Source organism: Pteropus medius, unplaced genomic scaffold (genome assembly GCF_902729225.1).
Source record: "Pteropus medius unplaced genomic scaffold, Ma_sr-lr_union100, whole genome shotgun sequence".
Taxonomy (NCBI): domain Eukaryota; kingdom Metazoa; phylum Chordata; class Mammalia; order Chiroptera; family Pteropodidae; genus Pteropus; species Pteropus medius.
In genome coordinates, this window is record NW_024346062.1 from 13,558,727 (window position 1) to 13,574,887 (window position 16,161).

General features: G+C 33.2%; 1 protein-coding gene across 10 annotated transcripts in view; it reads right to left on the reverse strand.

Moving 5' to 3' along the window:
• Window positions 1–16,161, reverse strand: part of SKIC3 (SKI3 subunit of superkiller complex) — a 73,063-nt gene that overhangs the window by 42,443 nt on the left and 14,459 nt on the right. For all 10 annotated transcript variants that reach the window (XM_039875126.1, XM_039875117.1, XM_039875127.1 and 7 more), the window contains 10 exons: window positions 9,789–9,929; window positions 8,846–8,947; window positions 7,921–8,060; window positions 5,658–5,744; window positions 5,471–5,574; window positions 4,891–5,017; window positions 4,100–4,279; window positions 3,650–3,774; window positions 2,523–2,776; window positions 1,258–1,360 (listed from right to left, as the gene is read on the reverse strand). In XM_039875126.1, the coding sequence (XP_039731060.1) occupies window positions 1,258–1,360; window positions 2,523–2,776; window positions 3,650–3,774; window positions 4,100–4,279; window positions 4,891–5,017; window positions 5,471–5,574; window positions 5,658–5,744; window positions 7,921–8,060; window positions 8,846–8,947; window positions 9,789–9,929 (1,363 nt within the window). The remainder of the gene's footprint in view (window positions 1–1,257; window positions 1,361–2,522; window positions 2,777–3,649; window positions 3,775–4,099; window positions 4,280–4,890; window positions 5,018–5,470; window positions 5,575–5,657; window positions 5,745–7,920; window positions 8,061–8,845; window positions 8,948–9,788; window positions 9,930–16,161) is intronic.

The following is a 16,161-nucleotide window of genomic DNA, read 5'->3' on the forward strand; positions in this document are numbered from 1 at the left end:
AGAAGGACAACACTATTTGTAGTTCCTCTGCCTAAATATCTTAGCAAAAATTGCTAAAATTGACAGCATGAGAAAAGAAAACAGACAAAAAAAGAAAAGAAAGAAGCAAATTTAACACCTTATACTCTTATCTCCTTTTAAGTTCAATAAAAAATAAAATATCTGTAAAATGAAATAACTTCTACCACCCCTTACACAAGAATTGCGATAGTACGAACTTTTAAGTATAGAAGTAAATATAAATTTGGGGATAATCACTTTAAAAGTTTTATACACCTCCTTATGATTGGATGTTAAGTGCTACATGCTTTCCAGAACAAAATTTCCCAAGCTAAGAAAGGCAGCATTTTTAGTTCAAGTATCCTCACTCAAAGGTTCACATTTACTTTTAAATATAGTTCAAACAAAGTATGACCCCTCTTCATAATACTTCCTTGGAAAGAGCTATATTATGTGAGACTTGAAAAGCAGTAATAAAAATCAGTGGGAGAAAAAAGGATAAGGTTTACATTTCATATTTGGTTCATATTTGAAGCAAAACTATCCTGGAGCAACCAAAGCAAGAGAGAACAGGAGAAGGCAAGCAAAAAAGACCGGAAGGAAAGCACAGGAAAGATGTTTAAGGGCAAAACAATTCTAACATATGTCTAACGTATACTTTTTAAAGTCATCTACCAAAAAAAAAAAAACCCACTTCTACTCTAGCTAATGAATTTACAGTTCCATAAAATAACAGATTTATTCAAATTTTTCTGATTCCTTTATTATTAGATGTCTCTTTTTTTCCTACATACATTCTCTCTAGGAGTAATCAGATGGCTCATTTCCCATTACCTTCCATTCTACCAATAAACCTAAAATAAGCCCTTACCACTGAATGTAAAGCATATTGCATGCCCAAAGCCCTATTTCTCAATCATTTGAATTCAAGACACTCATATTTCTAGGTCTCCTGTAAAAGAACATTACTAACGTGGTTATCAGAGCCACTGCTCCACTAGCAGACAGCTTCTTCCTTCCCACTCTTCTCTATGAGTCCAGCATGTCGGCTACTTAAGATCAAGAAATTATACCTCTTCCCCAGTATAAAATTAACATAAAATGTATGTCCTAGAATTAATTAGCTAATCTGTTATTCTTTCTTTGATATTCTGAATAATGACTGCTATATCTAACAGAATAAACATAAAGTAGTTTTCTAAATTTGGCTTTATTATAAAACCAAGAAAATAAACAGTGAATAAGAATAATACTAACCAAGTAAAATACTCCAGTGCTTGTTCTATGTAGTCTACAGCTTTCCCATCAAGATAATCGACTAGAGCTGCTTTTGCCATCAGGAGGTAGCATTCACCCAAACCTAAAATCAGGTCAGTTTGTGGTTGTTAAAACATGTAATACAAACTCTTAGAATGAACTTCAAATAAATTTATCAGTGTTAGGTTACAGCAACTTGCCAGAAAAAAAATTAATGGTATTTTATAAAAATTGTCTTTAAGCATGACATTGCACACATTTAGTAAGGAATTCAAATGACGAGGTTCTATTGGAATAAACGTACTGAAAGTGATAAAAACTATCTATAGAACCCAAGAATTTCTCTGACTTTGAGCAAGTTACTTACCTCTTAAAACCTCAGCTTTGAAAATGGGCTATTAACTAAATGCTACTCCTGTCATATTACTGATTACATATTATTAATTGTCATAAAACAGGATTTAATCCTTGTATGTTCAAAACTGTAAGCAAACTATACCATAAAAGTTAAACAAAATAGCAATTTCCTAAAGTGCCTAGTAGACATTAATAAATATGAGTTCTCCTTATCTTCAGGAATTGTATAATATTAAAAAAATAAAATAAAAGGTTTTCAAGGCCTAGGTTTCATGTCACTTAAAACATATACTATTTCTGATTTAAACTTCAATTGTTTATTTAAAAAGCAAAAGGAAATGGAGGAAAGCATATATAATGGGCTCCGGGGGTTTTTTTTATGGGTGGATATAATTATAAAAAATTTAGATTAGTTATGAACGGTAGTATTTTAGTTTATATTATCAAAAAATAGTTTAAGAAGAAATAGGTATCTATGGAGGAACAGAAATATTTAGATAACTACAAAACAATGCAAGTTTCCTCTAAAGTCAAAAACTGAAAAAATGAGCTATAATTTGTAAAGTAATTAAAACATTAAGATATTCTGAGAATACAGTGAATTAATCATCAAAACATAAAGAACAGGAAAACTTGTTTTAGAGATCCATTTTTAGATCCAATAGTCATCATGCTATTTATCTAAAAGTTAAATCTCTATCATATTACTATTTATTGACTGTTATGAAACATTTGATCTTTGTATATTCAAATCTATATAACGAGCTATACTATAAGAGGTTTATACTGGATGCTTGCTGTTGACTAAAGAAGTACTTTTCAAGTTACTCAATACATTTAGGAAATTTACTCAAGAATTTTATACTTCCGTATCACAAAAATCAAAGGAGCTATTAAAAAGAAATTACCTTTCAAAGCGGGCACATAATCTTCTTTCTTTTCAATGATCAGCTGGTACTGAGCTACGGCCTCCTTATATTTGCCTAGGATTTGCTGTATTGCTGCAACCTTAAACACACTGTATATGGAATCTGGGTTCAGCTCACTGGCTTTTGTGAAGGATTTCAGGGCTGTTGTATAGCCACCTCTGCTTAAGTATGCCTCTCCTAATGACTCCCAACAATTGAAGTCCTTTGGGTCTGCCCTTAATGCTGCCTGCAAACTAAAATTTCAAGAAACAGTAAGAGAACGAAAGGTAATAGAACTACTTCCACATCTGAAATGAAAATATAAAATAAGTAATTTAACTGAATTATCTATATACACGGTTCCTTCTATTTATAAAAGTGCTATTTCAAACAGGTATATTTGTTCCTTTTATAATTTGAATATTTTTAATGCTATGAAATTTTATTATAAATTTGGAATGAATAATAACAAAACACTTTTTTGAAGAAGTGATGATCATAATTTCTTTCCTTGGAAGAACTATTTGGAAGAACTCTACTTTCCCATCCTAGTCTATAAACTCCCACCAATCCTACCAAAGCAGAAAAGACTGGCGTGCTTTAAATTTCTGATTAAATCCCATTTCCAGGGAAAAAAAATTTAAATGCCTGTATTCTAGATATTATAACATAAATCAGAAACAACTTTATCTTTATTTAAATATATTTTATTTACTCTTAAGTATAGTTCAAACCAAATAACTAAAAATGAACTGCTTCAAATCCCCTTCAAGCTGCCAAATGTCTCCCCGCCTCAAAACAATGTATATCTGTGGGAGAGCAACAAAGATATTAACCTTGATTCCTTATTATTCCTTAAATTTCTGCTGAGAACCTGCTATGTATGATACTATTAAGACTACTAGAGTGGCTATCTTCTTGACAAAAGGATATCGCCTAAAACATTTTTGCAATTCCAGTGCCTTGCAGATAATAAAAACCAATCAACCTTAGATAAATATTGCTATTTCTTCCCTAAAAACCACAACCTGGTATGAGGCAACTTGTAAAGTTCATTTTAGGTACAAACAGAATTTAAAAAACCATTAGGCTGTCTAACAGAATTTAATTATAATAAGGTGCCATACTCAGCCACTGCTTGAGAATGTTGACCAGCTTTCAAATAGTATAGTCCTCGCCTAAGCCAGGCCCATTTTGCTGTTCCAGCACTTGCCTTTTGAGTTACTGTTGTTAGGATAGCTAAGGCAGTTTCCTAATAATAAGAAAAAACTAACATTAGAGATATCAAATATCATACAAATACAGAACACTTATGTAAAGTACACAAACATATTTTCATTTACCATGTGTGATTTTTTTAAACTTACACTGGTATATATATACTGAACCAGTTTCAACAGCAGTGATGAGTAATTTAATGTCTGCCAATGGTAAGAAAATTTATAAATAATGACAAAAATATTTCTATTGCATCTAAAGACAAAAAATAACTTCTAATTATACAGATATAAAAATGTTTCTATTTCTATATTCAGCATAAAAATGAAAGACAAAAGTGTTTAAGTTATTAGACATACCATCTCTTCAAGCTCCACACTTAAGTCAACAGCTGCAGCTCCAGATTCAACATCGGTGTCATCTAACTCAAAAGCTTTCCTGTAACATCCACGGGCTCTGTTTTTATCTCCTACTACATCTCTGTAATAATGACCTAAATAGCAGAAAACTTTGCCCATGTATATATCCAGTCTGGCCGCCTTTAAATAAAAATTGACAATAAAAGTTTGTTTGATGGGTCTCTTTAGCATCCTTTAGGATAAAGACACAAATGATAAATACACAGATTAAAGGAAAAAAGCAATGTTTTTTTTTAAATATACAAAAATATGCCAAAATATCCTTTAAGATAAGATTTAAAACAGACATGAAAATTACGTGTCACTGCTTATGGAAAACAAACAGAAGTGTAAAAATGTTATCAAAAGATGTAAAATTTGAGTTATTTTATTAATCTGCTTTTATGAACCAAGATAAGTAAGACTTCTATATGTTAAACATCTAGAATTGCATAAAGCTCAGATGGCCATAAAACCACAATGGAAATTACCTAAAAACAATATTGTTTCCAGAGATAATTATGTCTCATTTCTATAGTATGTGTTTCTTAAATAAGTAACTTGTACATTTTTGGTTTAATTTTCTCCTTGAAAGTCCATATAACATTCTCAAAAAACTTTATGTGTGAGAGGTGAAACACAAAAACAGTTCAGTGAAGAGTAATATTAAGTACCTAACTTATATAATTACTATTTATGATTTTATAATGAATCCATTGCAACTAAGAATTGAATAGCAGCATTTGTTTTACCTTTAGAAAGTGGGTAAGAGCCTTTGTTTTATCTTTTCTTGTCTCTTCACTCATGGACCAATATGTTAACCCAAGCTGGTAATGATATTCAGCAACTTCAGCATCTTTCTTAAGAGCTCTTTGAAAACTAAATCACCAAGGGGAAATAAAAGGGAATATTAAGATATTCCTAGTTGAAACAATCAAAGTTTGAGTGATTCAAGAATGCTGAATTAGAAACAAATCATCACTTTAGGATTCAGATTATAATGTGAAAAAAATGATTTGTTTTTTTATGAAGAGAGGTTTAAAAAAGCACAATGGTCTTTAGCATTACCAATGTGCTAAGTGTTCAGAGCACACACATATGCTTACTGAACATTACAACCAGCTAATCAGATTTCAAACCCATCACGGAATTTTTTTTTATAGTTACTATGCCACATACTAAACATCTTTCTTAAAAATGCTAATACTTAAAGCTTACGAAGATCAAATTTATACAAAACTGGATCTTTATCAAGCCCACTCATTTTATTTTTTTTTTAAATGTAATAAACTAAGATACGACTTGATCTATGAGTAATCTATATAGCCTTACCATTTTTCTGCTTGTAGATAGTCCTTTTTGGTAAAATGAATCAAAGCCTCCAGGGCATGAGCTTCAGCTAGGTCAGGGTAAGAAGAGAGAACATCTTCCATAATCTATAAAGTAAATATCTGTCAATCCCATATCCAAATAAAAATGACTTTAAAAAAAAGAAACTTAGTTTAAATGAAAAACCAACCTTTGAAGCTTCATCTAATGAGCCTTTGTTCAGATAGGCCAAGCTTTTGAGAACCAAAAGTCCTGGGATATTATTTGCATCAGAAACCTAGAAAATAATTGTACAGAATTGCTATGAATCTCCTTCAGTATAATGCAGCAATATTTGCTTTAATTAAAGAATGACCATAGATGAGGACAGAATAAAGACACAGAGGTCCTGATTTCTATCACTACTAACACTTTCATTCTCTGTAAACTTTTATTAGGGAAAATTTCAAATATATATAAAAAAAACTAGAGAATAGTATAACAAAACCACATATATTCATCATCCAGCTCCAATCTTTAATTCTCTATACCTCCACCCATTGCACCATACTCCTGCTTAGATTACCCCACATAACTTCTCATCTGATATTTCAGTGTCTAAAAAAAAAAAAAAGTCCATTGTGAGAACGATTTCGCCTAAATGCCAAATAAATTTACATTCTGGAAAAAAATTCAAAATTAGAAATAAGTTCATTTTTAAATTACATAATCATACTACCATTATAAACACCTAAACAAAACCAACACATCTTTCATGTCATCAAGTAATTAGCCAATGTTTAAAGTTCTCAGTTGTCTCATAATATATTTGAATGATTTATTATTTTAATAAAAATCCAAGTTAAGGTACATACATTTCAAGTGTCTACAGTGTTCCCTTCCCTCTCTTTTTTTCTCCCTTATAATTCAATTGTTGAAAAATATGGGCTATTTGTCAGTTTCTCACAATCTGATTTTTGCTGAATATATTCTCATTGTATTGACATGTTCCTTGGTCACCTGTATCTTCTGTAAATTAGTAATTAGGTCTAGAAGCCTGATCTGATTTGGGTTTGATGTTTTGGCAGGAATGCCTCATGTGTACTTGAATTCAGTTATGTATGTGTCTTTCTTCTTGTGATGTTAGCAGCCACTGATCCTCAATACCTAAATCTATTCATTCATTACAGGTGGCAAAACTCGTGATTTTTTTCTCATTCTATCATTCATTTCTGGAATACTTCAACAAAGAGAAATTTCCCCTCCTTTCATTATCTATTTGATTATTCTTAGAAATAGTTCTTATAGGAAAGGCAGGATAAATCCCTTGATTCTTTTCAATTGGTTCCTTAGCATCTTCCCAAGATTTATTTTATTGAGTATGTTCTGATTTTTTTTTTTGAATCATCACGAACACATGGATTTAAACGTATCTGAGGTCCTTCAATCCACTATGGTTACTGGTGCTCTAATCATCCACTCTTGAGCCAGTGAGAATCAATTCATGCTGGATCCTGAGTCTTTCTGACACAATGCTAGTAGCCTTTTATAGTTTCATTAATTTCTAGCATTAAAAGATATTCTGGGCTCATTTTGTACATTTTATGTCTCAGACCTGGACTCTACCAGTTCTCCAAGGAATTTTTCATTTTGTTTTTGTTTATTTTTGTAAAAAAAAAAAATTATTGGAATGATCTCTCTATAAAGTATTCACACAAAACACATTATTGGTGGAAAGGCAAGTAGAAAATAAGAAAATAGGATATTAGTTCTTGAAGTACGCTTATAACTGCTTTAATTTTAAAGGAATAATATAAAATGCAAAGTCCTTCAAAATACACAAAATAGTAATTTTTTAAATGTCAAAACCCTGTAATATAATTTTAAGTAATATAATTTTAATTTCAGATAAAACAATGCTTTCATCTAACAAAAATCTTTAAAAGCAGTATGTTGTTATAATTCATAATTTACTAATTAAGTTTTTTTGCTAGGGAATTTCAAATTGGTTGAACCAAAACTGTTAAGAAATCAATTTCCTTCTTAAATATCAACCTTACTGAGTGTTTTTTTAAATGTAATAAACAAATAAACAAATTCTCTACCATAAAGCTACTAGTGTCTTTAAATATTCTTGTCAATAATCTATGAGATATTTTCTGTAAAAAAAAACTTAGAATCTCAAATTAGTAATAATTAAGTGGTAACCTAAGAGGGCAAAAAAAGAAAAGAATAAGAGCAAGAACTAAAGAAAGAAACTGCATTTAATGAAGAGCATTGTAAGTACTTAACCAAGAAGCAAATAATTTTAAGTGTTTCCAATCACGTGAATGTTTTACAAAAGTGCAGGTGTGACGAATTCATACCTCTAACACAAAATGCATGATAAGTAAATATCTGTAGTAAGGAAAAAATGGTTAATGCCTGGTTGATGGAAACAAAATAATCTGAAGAAGAAAATTGGATAAAATTACCTGATCAAGAGTACAAATTGCTTCCTCTGAAGATTTATAATCTGAGAGTTTAATCAAAGCCTCTGCTTTTAAACGAAGACAAAGATTTTTCTGATGAAGACTGCCACCGGATGCACCAAGATTATCTATGTTCTTCAGAGCTGAAAACATTAAGGACATCTGGATGAGGACAACCGTATCGAAAAAATGTAATACATTGCAGATACAATAAAATAAATTGCCAAAACAATATACATGAAGAATAATTCAAAATTAAATCTAACTTCTTCTTTGAACTCTTTATGGAAATATTTGAATTTAAAACAGATCTAAATTTAAAATATTTATCTATCTTTACATAACATATAATAAAACCGAATATGCTGAAACACAACAGTGGTTATCTATATCTCCTACATAACAAAGGTTAGCTCTTAGCCAATGTAGCTGTAACAAACAGCAAACTACGGATAATGGAAGAGGAAAGAAGATGAATTAGAATGGACCATCGTGAATTGCTTCTCAGCTACAGAGCCTAGGCAACCAGCTGCTCAAGAACAATGGACCACTTTTAGTGATTTTTTTTACCCCACTACATTCAAATAGGCTCCAAGATGCCATTCCTTATCTACATCCAAGGAATTGAGAACCAAGAACTTCCTTGTTACAAAGATAGAGCACTACCACACAAGCCAAAATTGATTGTCAAAACTCCAAATGCAAAAAACCTTTGATAAACATTCATTGTCAATTTAAAAATAAATACACTATTAGACATGCATACAGACTTGGCATATTTTAAACCTCCTCAATAAAATTTAAATTAGTTGGCAAATTAAAACAAAATATAGCAGTCTTTAAGATATATCTTTTTTTTTAACCACTATCTTCCTCCTTTAAGATGAAAATAAACAGGGTTGGCCACCCTTAAAGATATCAAAAATACCTTGATTGCATGAAAGAACAGCTTCCTTAGGTCTATGCATTTTGACTTGGGCTTCTGCCAGATGATACCATCCAGTTGTGCAGAGAGGGCTTTCTTTTAAGCCTAAAAGAGTAAAAGAAAATCACAAAATTCAAGGTTTCTATGACAACTAAGATGAAGGGCACCACTATCTACTCCCCAAATCAGACTCCTCCCCTCTCCCTCACCTCTCACGTCTAATCAGTCACAAAGTCACACTGATTCCAGGACCCAAGCCATTCCTCTACCACCAGCACTTCAGTTCAGACCTCCATCATCTTTATCCCAGATCACTGCAAGTGCTTGCCACCCACTTCAATTCATTCTCTACACCGTAGCCAAAATATTTCTAAAAATACAAATGTGATTATGAAATTCCCCTGCTTAAAACCTTCCACTGGTTCTCTGCTGCCCTTAGGATGCTTAACAAGGTTTGCAGGGCCCATCTCCAACCTCACGTCCTTCCCTGTCCTGCTCCCAGGCTTCATTCGCAAATCTTGCTCAAGTACCAGCACTTCACTGAATACTTTCCTCTAACCTCAGGCTATTTCATTTCTCAGCCTAAAATGCTCCTCCAACCACCAGGCTTGAGATCATTCACATGTTAATTTGAATATAAGTTCATTCAAAAATACCACACCAGACAAGACTAAATTAAAGCCTCCTACAGATAGAGATATTATTATCCCTATTTTACAAACAAGGACATTGAGACACGGAGAGTTATACTTTTCTGGGGTCTTGAAATTAGTGAGTGGCAGAACTGGAATTTGAACTTAAGCAGACTCCACAGTATGTAAGTACATTTTTTTTTTTTTTGCTCCTATCTTAAATATACATTCCTTAAAAAAAGGCCCCAAAATAAATGCCTACTGACTGAATAACAATTATACCTCATGTTACATGCTGTCCACTGTATCCTTACCTTCTGTTAAGTTCCTAACTGCATCTTCATACTTTTTGTCTTGTAATGCTTTAATACCTAAACCAATGAGGCCTGGACCACTTTTTGAATCCATTCCCACTAGTCTGCAACAATACTGCTGTCCTTCATCAGTAAGACTTCCTGGAATTAAAAAGAAAAAGTTATTAGCATACATATACTAAATTTCTAAGCACTAAACTTCTATATTTAAATCTCAAAAGTTGCCCCACCAAATCCTGATTCCAAGAATTCAAAACTCAAATAGACCACCAAATGTATAAAATATTAACATTTCATAGGGGAAATTATCCTCCTTCATCTTAAACATCAGAAGTAAAAACCACTTCAACCACAGCAGTATGGGTAAACCAAACCTGAAGTCATACTCAAGGATTTCAAACAAGAAACCTACTGCTACTTGCCACAAGGCTAAGATACATAGTCTGCTCCTTGTCAGGTCCCCTTTTCCTATTCACCAGTAACAGTTTTGGTTGGTAAAGAAGAAATTCCTATCAAAAGGCAGTATCTTCACCAATCTCTCTCCCTGGGCAGCCATGTGCTGCTAGAAATGTGGCAGCCAAGATGCCAGATTCAGTGGCTTCTTCCAGCATCTTGGCTGATCAGCAGGATACTGTACAAAGACTTACATTCTTCTTAAGTTTACAAGTTTGGCAGTACATTTCTACATTCTTTCAAAACTTTATTTTTCCTATATAAGTTAATAGTTAAGCTTATGTAATAATTATCCAGTGCCTACATTGATTTCAAGTTTATTTTGGTAAAATAATTTAGTTTTTATATGTTTTATTCCCATTTTTTCTAAATTCACTCAACCTCGGGATTTCCCTTTCAAATCAAGGCAACAAATAAAAATAATTTATCCGACAGAGACCTGATGCTTTAATATTGATATAAAACACAGAGCCCCAATCCACATATGAAATGGTCCACTGTTTCACAGATGTCAAAGGTAAATTCTTTGCATGATACTCTTTAGCTTATATATATCCAACTTTCCAAAACCAGATACACACCAATAGATAATCTATAAGTAATATTTTATATATTGATTTAGAAGTCCAAGTTAGCACCAAAAAATTAAAATAATTCATAATGGCTACAGAATAAAAACTTCAATACAATTTGGTGAAATATAAAAACAAATTGGCAGAAATATTTTGATTAGTAAGCCAGTAAAAAAAAAAGACACAAGCCTGCTAATATTATGCTTATAGACATGAATCCTTCTGTCTATATAGTCTCATTATTGCTTCCATAAATATGAATTCCAAGAATAGACATACCTAGTTCCATACACGCTCTATCCTCCAAAAACAAATCAGTGGGTCTTTCCCGCCTTTCTATACAGTGATATTGTCTAAACATCAGAATCACCTGCAGGACTTATTAAAATCTCTAAATGATGAGCCTACACTCAAAGTTTCTGATTCAGCGGGTCTGGTGTTAGACATGAGGATGTGTATTTCTAACAAGTTTTCAAGTGATACTGATGCTGCTGGTCCAGAGATCATACTTGAAGGACCTCAGGTCTACAGTGTTTACCAATACCATATACTACACCTTTATTATTATTAGTCTTACAACATATATACCCTGTCTTTGTTGCTTCTGTAACTAAACGGTAACTTCTAAAAGGTACATACTAGCATGGTACCTTGTACATGGTACAGTCATTAAATATTATAAGAATATTTAAAAATACCATTATGAATTGATATTCTAAAAGTCAGTCTGTTAATAGGTAATGGCTGAGAATTACTATGAAAAACAAATTTTTCACTATTCTAAAAAAGAAAATAAAATGGCTATTAAATTTTACCTTCAATTTCTACCCATCTGAGTCAAAATTCTCTTACTCCATAGAAACATAATTCATGCCAGGTCACCTTAGAAAAAACACACGTGGGATGAAAAGAAAAAAAGCCAAAAATATATTTTTCCAATGTTCATCTATATTTAAGATACCCAAAAACTGCATGCAGGTAAGCAAAGTGTGGATAGGTACATGAAAATGGTTCCTAAAAGGCTAGGATGAACACCAAAAACTTAGAGGAATTCTCTACAGTGTTCCCCAAAACTATCCACAGTAAGAACACTACTGATCCTATGTAAAGAGACAGTAACATTCCAGATTGAACCCTCAATTCTCTTCTCCATACTAATTCTTGTTGAGAATACTAGCTAAACAAATGTAGAAAACAATAGAGAGGAAATAGACTTCATTGTTTTGGAACAGAACATCATTTATTTAACTTATCTGTTCTTTTTACATTTAAAAGATTCCAAGATTCCATGATTTTAAACAGTTTGACAATATTATTTTTATTTGTCCATAAAGCAAGCTGGACTCGGGGCTGATGAATACTAAATCTCCAAGGATAAAAGGTATTCTGAAGAGGTTCAAGGAAGATGCTAAGTGATACACATGAGAATTCTGTTTCCTAAAGTTTACTATCAAAAAAAGTTGTTTTTTTAAATAAGTAATTCATTTCTCACATCCCAAAGAAACTGATTACCACTTAGAATTTTTCTTTTAAATAAACGTACTTGGGGGCGGCGAGAGGACAGCATGTACTCAGCAAGTACTCATTTCTTCATTTTCACCTGAATTTTCTAATATTTCTAGAACACAAAATCTTAAGTTCTTTTCTATTTAGATTTGAAGAACCAAAAGCTTTCTTATCCTCCCCCATTTCAGCAATAAAATAAAATAAATCAAGAAAGTCATTTAACATGAAATAACACTCATCAGATGACAACTGTGAAAGCTATTCACTATTCGTGAAGCTTTATAAACTGAGTCATTTTAAAAATGAATCTTCATGTCTCAACATGCAAAGGAGGACAAAGGAAAATGAAATATATTTGTCCTCAGTGGAAGAGAACTCAGTGATTAACTGCTGTCAAGTAGAAAATTCTACAGATACTGAAGTACTCTGGGGGAGGGATAGGTCAGTCGTAAGAAACCTTACAGATTTTCAGTTCTTAATACACAGAAAGTCTGGTTTAAAGGAGCAATGAAGAGAGGGGGAGAAAAAGAAATCATTTAGCACAGCTTCCTACTGTCCTATATTAACTATTAAACTTCCAACCCAGAATATTGCTTTACCTTAGAATGCACCTAAGCCCGAACTGCTCATTCTATGAATTCTTACAACTGAGCAAGGAAAGCACTCCTTGGTGTACCATGTATAAATATCCACCTACGCACTCCCCTTTGCCAGGATATAGACCTGTCTTTCTTTCAATTCCGCAAAATATCTATCTCCAAACCCTCTTTAAGAATGATTTTTTTTTTTCACATAAATCAACACTCTGCCTAATCAATCAGCATAATTCCTTCACTATCTCTATTAGAGCACTTTGTCAAGGGCAAAACTGCAGACTATTTGTTGATCCTATTTTATAATTTTGTAGGCTTTTTGGAATAAGGACCATGTTTACTCAATAAATCCACATTATAGGCATAAATATGCTTATTGAGAAAGCATTCAATTAGTTCTCAGAAATAAATCTCAAAGTATCCTTTTGTGCCATTTGGCATGTGAACAAGTCAAGAATGAAGGAATGGTACAAACCACTAATAGCTGAACACGCATGGACAGAAAAGAGTTAACACTAGCTCTTAATTTCTCAATAGCAATTTTAACAGTAGAAAAAGGGATGGAGGAATGGGAACCAGTGGTCACAGCCCAATTATAGTGGGAACACCTTGGAACTCATGTTAAAATTTGAAGAAAGTGGGTGATTTAGGAACTGCACTTCTATCAGTGAAACACACACACACACACACACACATTCACAAGCATACTCCTTATACTGAAAGACTCAGCATGTCTCAATGCACCATTCACAATGTTAACTGGTCCTTTCTTCATAAACTCTTCTGCCAGGACACACTACTACAATTCTTCTACTTCCCTAAAAGCTTACATTTCCTTTGCATGCTTCCTCCTCCTCTCCCTTAAACGTAGTCAGTCAAGGTCCTGGATGGCTTCTTTTAATATCTGCTAACCTCTTCTTCCTACTCTTTTCCCATCATTGTAATTTAAGTTCCAAATCAATCAGTTTGATTAAAAAAGATAGTCCTAATAAACTTTATTCTAATCACATAGTTGCTCAATCTGTCCAGACAGATCTCCTTCCTGAGATGTTATTTCCTTGCCTTTTGCATTGCTTTGCATCAGGTCCCCCACCTTCCTCTCTGACTTCTCTTCTTCTTTGTCCTCTATTTTCCTCTTCTCCTTCTTCCTCCCTTTCCCTTCAAGTCAACCAGCACTGCCCAGGTATAGATTTCACCTTTTTGCCCTTTAGTCATACTCTGAAGTCATCCACCCTACTTCACTTTCATCTCTTGTTGTGTACTGGTTTCATATTATTTCAAATCCATTTTTGCATGACAAAAAATGAAGTTGTTTTTAAGAGTAAAGTTGTGATATAAGAGTGAAGTAAGATGTATCAGGATATGATCATCTCATCTATTGTTTGCGGGGAGTGGGGGTTGTCAATAAAAAACAAGAAGCAACTATAGCAAGGGAACATTTAGACTATAAATACTGAGATTTTGTGAGGACTAATTAAGAGTGTTCAGTCTGGGCACCATGACCCACTGCTGATCTAAACAGCTCTCCAAAAACTGTTGGGGCATTAGCTCCTGCCAGAGTAAAGGCTACTCTTTTACCAGCAGTGGTGAAAGCTATGCAGTGGTCCCTCAAAGGAGAACATCCTGCTGACCAACACCAGTGACACATACTCTAGCAACAAGTGACTTTTGGTTTTTTGTGCTGGCAGCTGGAAGTCACCTCTCAGTTGGTTAAGCCATCTATCCCTCCCTGAGAAGAGAACCAATTTCACAGAAAAGTCACACGTCAAATAATTTGGACTTTATTTTTTTCATCTCTCCTTGCCTTAAACAATAGTGTGATTAATTTATTATTGGTTTGGAGTATGTCATTTCTTTATTGGCTTGTTAAGAGACATTATGCTGCATGCTACTGGCTTGTGAAATTGCCACAGTGAAACTGTTAAATAAATTTCTGACATAGATAAATTCAGTCACTGAGCATAATTTGCCACCCCAAACAAAACACCTACATACAGCTAACTTCTAAACCAAACACCTAGCCTTAGGATTAATCTCTCTTGTGCAAACCACTGATGGGCAATTCTCTCTGAATGTCCATCAGCATCTCTGAACAACTTACCTTTCATACAAACCATTACAACATATTAGGCCAACTTTTCAGGAGACGTAAAGGTTAAAATTGATTTCTCCCTCCCTTTACGTCTAAAAATCTTCTACTTTTTTTATTCATCTGTTACTTTCAATTGCTATCATATTCCCAGTTCATTCATTCCCAGTATCATCTGGTCTATCAAATTCAGCCCATCTTCTACAGTCTCTCCTATACACCATATTACTTTAAGACTTTTCGCTTCAAAAATTGACTCAGTATAACACTTCTAATATTTTCATTTCTCATGTTCATGAAAAGTGCTCTTGCGAGTCCACCTCTGACTCAGATAAAATAAGAAAAAAGGGATCCACTTACTTTTCATCAAAAAAAAAAAAAACAAGACTGAAGGTAATAGTTCTGAATTTTAAATCAGACACCAGGCAGAATAATAGCACAAGTAAGACTTAAAAAGGAAAGTGAAAGTGGGAAGAGCTGAGACAGATGCAATGATACTTTCTAACAGTACTTTTCCCTCAGTTACCTCTAGCAGTAGTTTTCAACCATTTTCCTATTATGAAACATGTAATGGCCACTCACATACAAAGCATTCCCAAAGGTATATTCATTTATGAAAAAAAGTGGAAAACATAAATGGATTAGTAAAGCTCTACAGTAATTTGCAATCACTACCACATTGGTCCTGGTACTGTTATTTCAGTGACTCACTTCTGTGAACTTTGTTCACATCAGGTGAATATAGGCATGAATAGGAGTGATATTCAAATTACCTAAAAAACAGCCTACTTAGCACAGACACTGAAAAAAAAAAAAGAGGCTGTTGTGAAAACCAAAGTGGTTCCTCCTATAAACTGACTGACCACCAGCCTTGGGCACAAAACGGCCACAGATACACATATTTTGGCAACTCCCAGCAAGCTAGCCATCATCACCTCTCTATTCCCCCAAAAGAAGTACACAAAGAAGCAAGAGCATGAAGCATACACTAAGACACTCTCTGACTTGAATCCACTCTATTTCATTAAAAAAGCAGATCATTCACAAACTTCATTTCCGTATATCACAGTATTTACAATAATGGACTTGTGACACTGACACAACATCAGTGCTGAGAATGCTAACTTTTCACAAAATCCTTTCCATCACTTTCATAACCT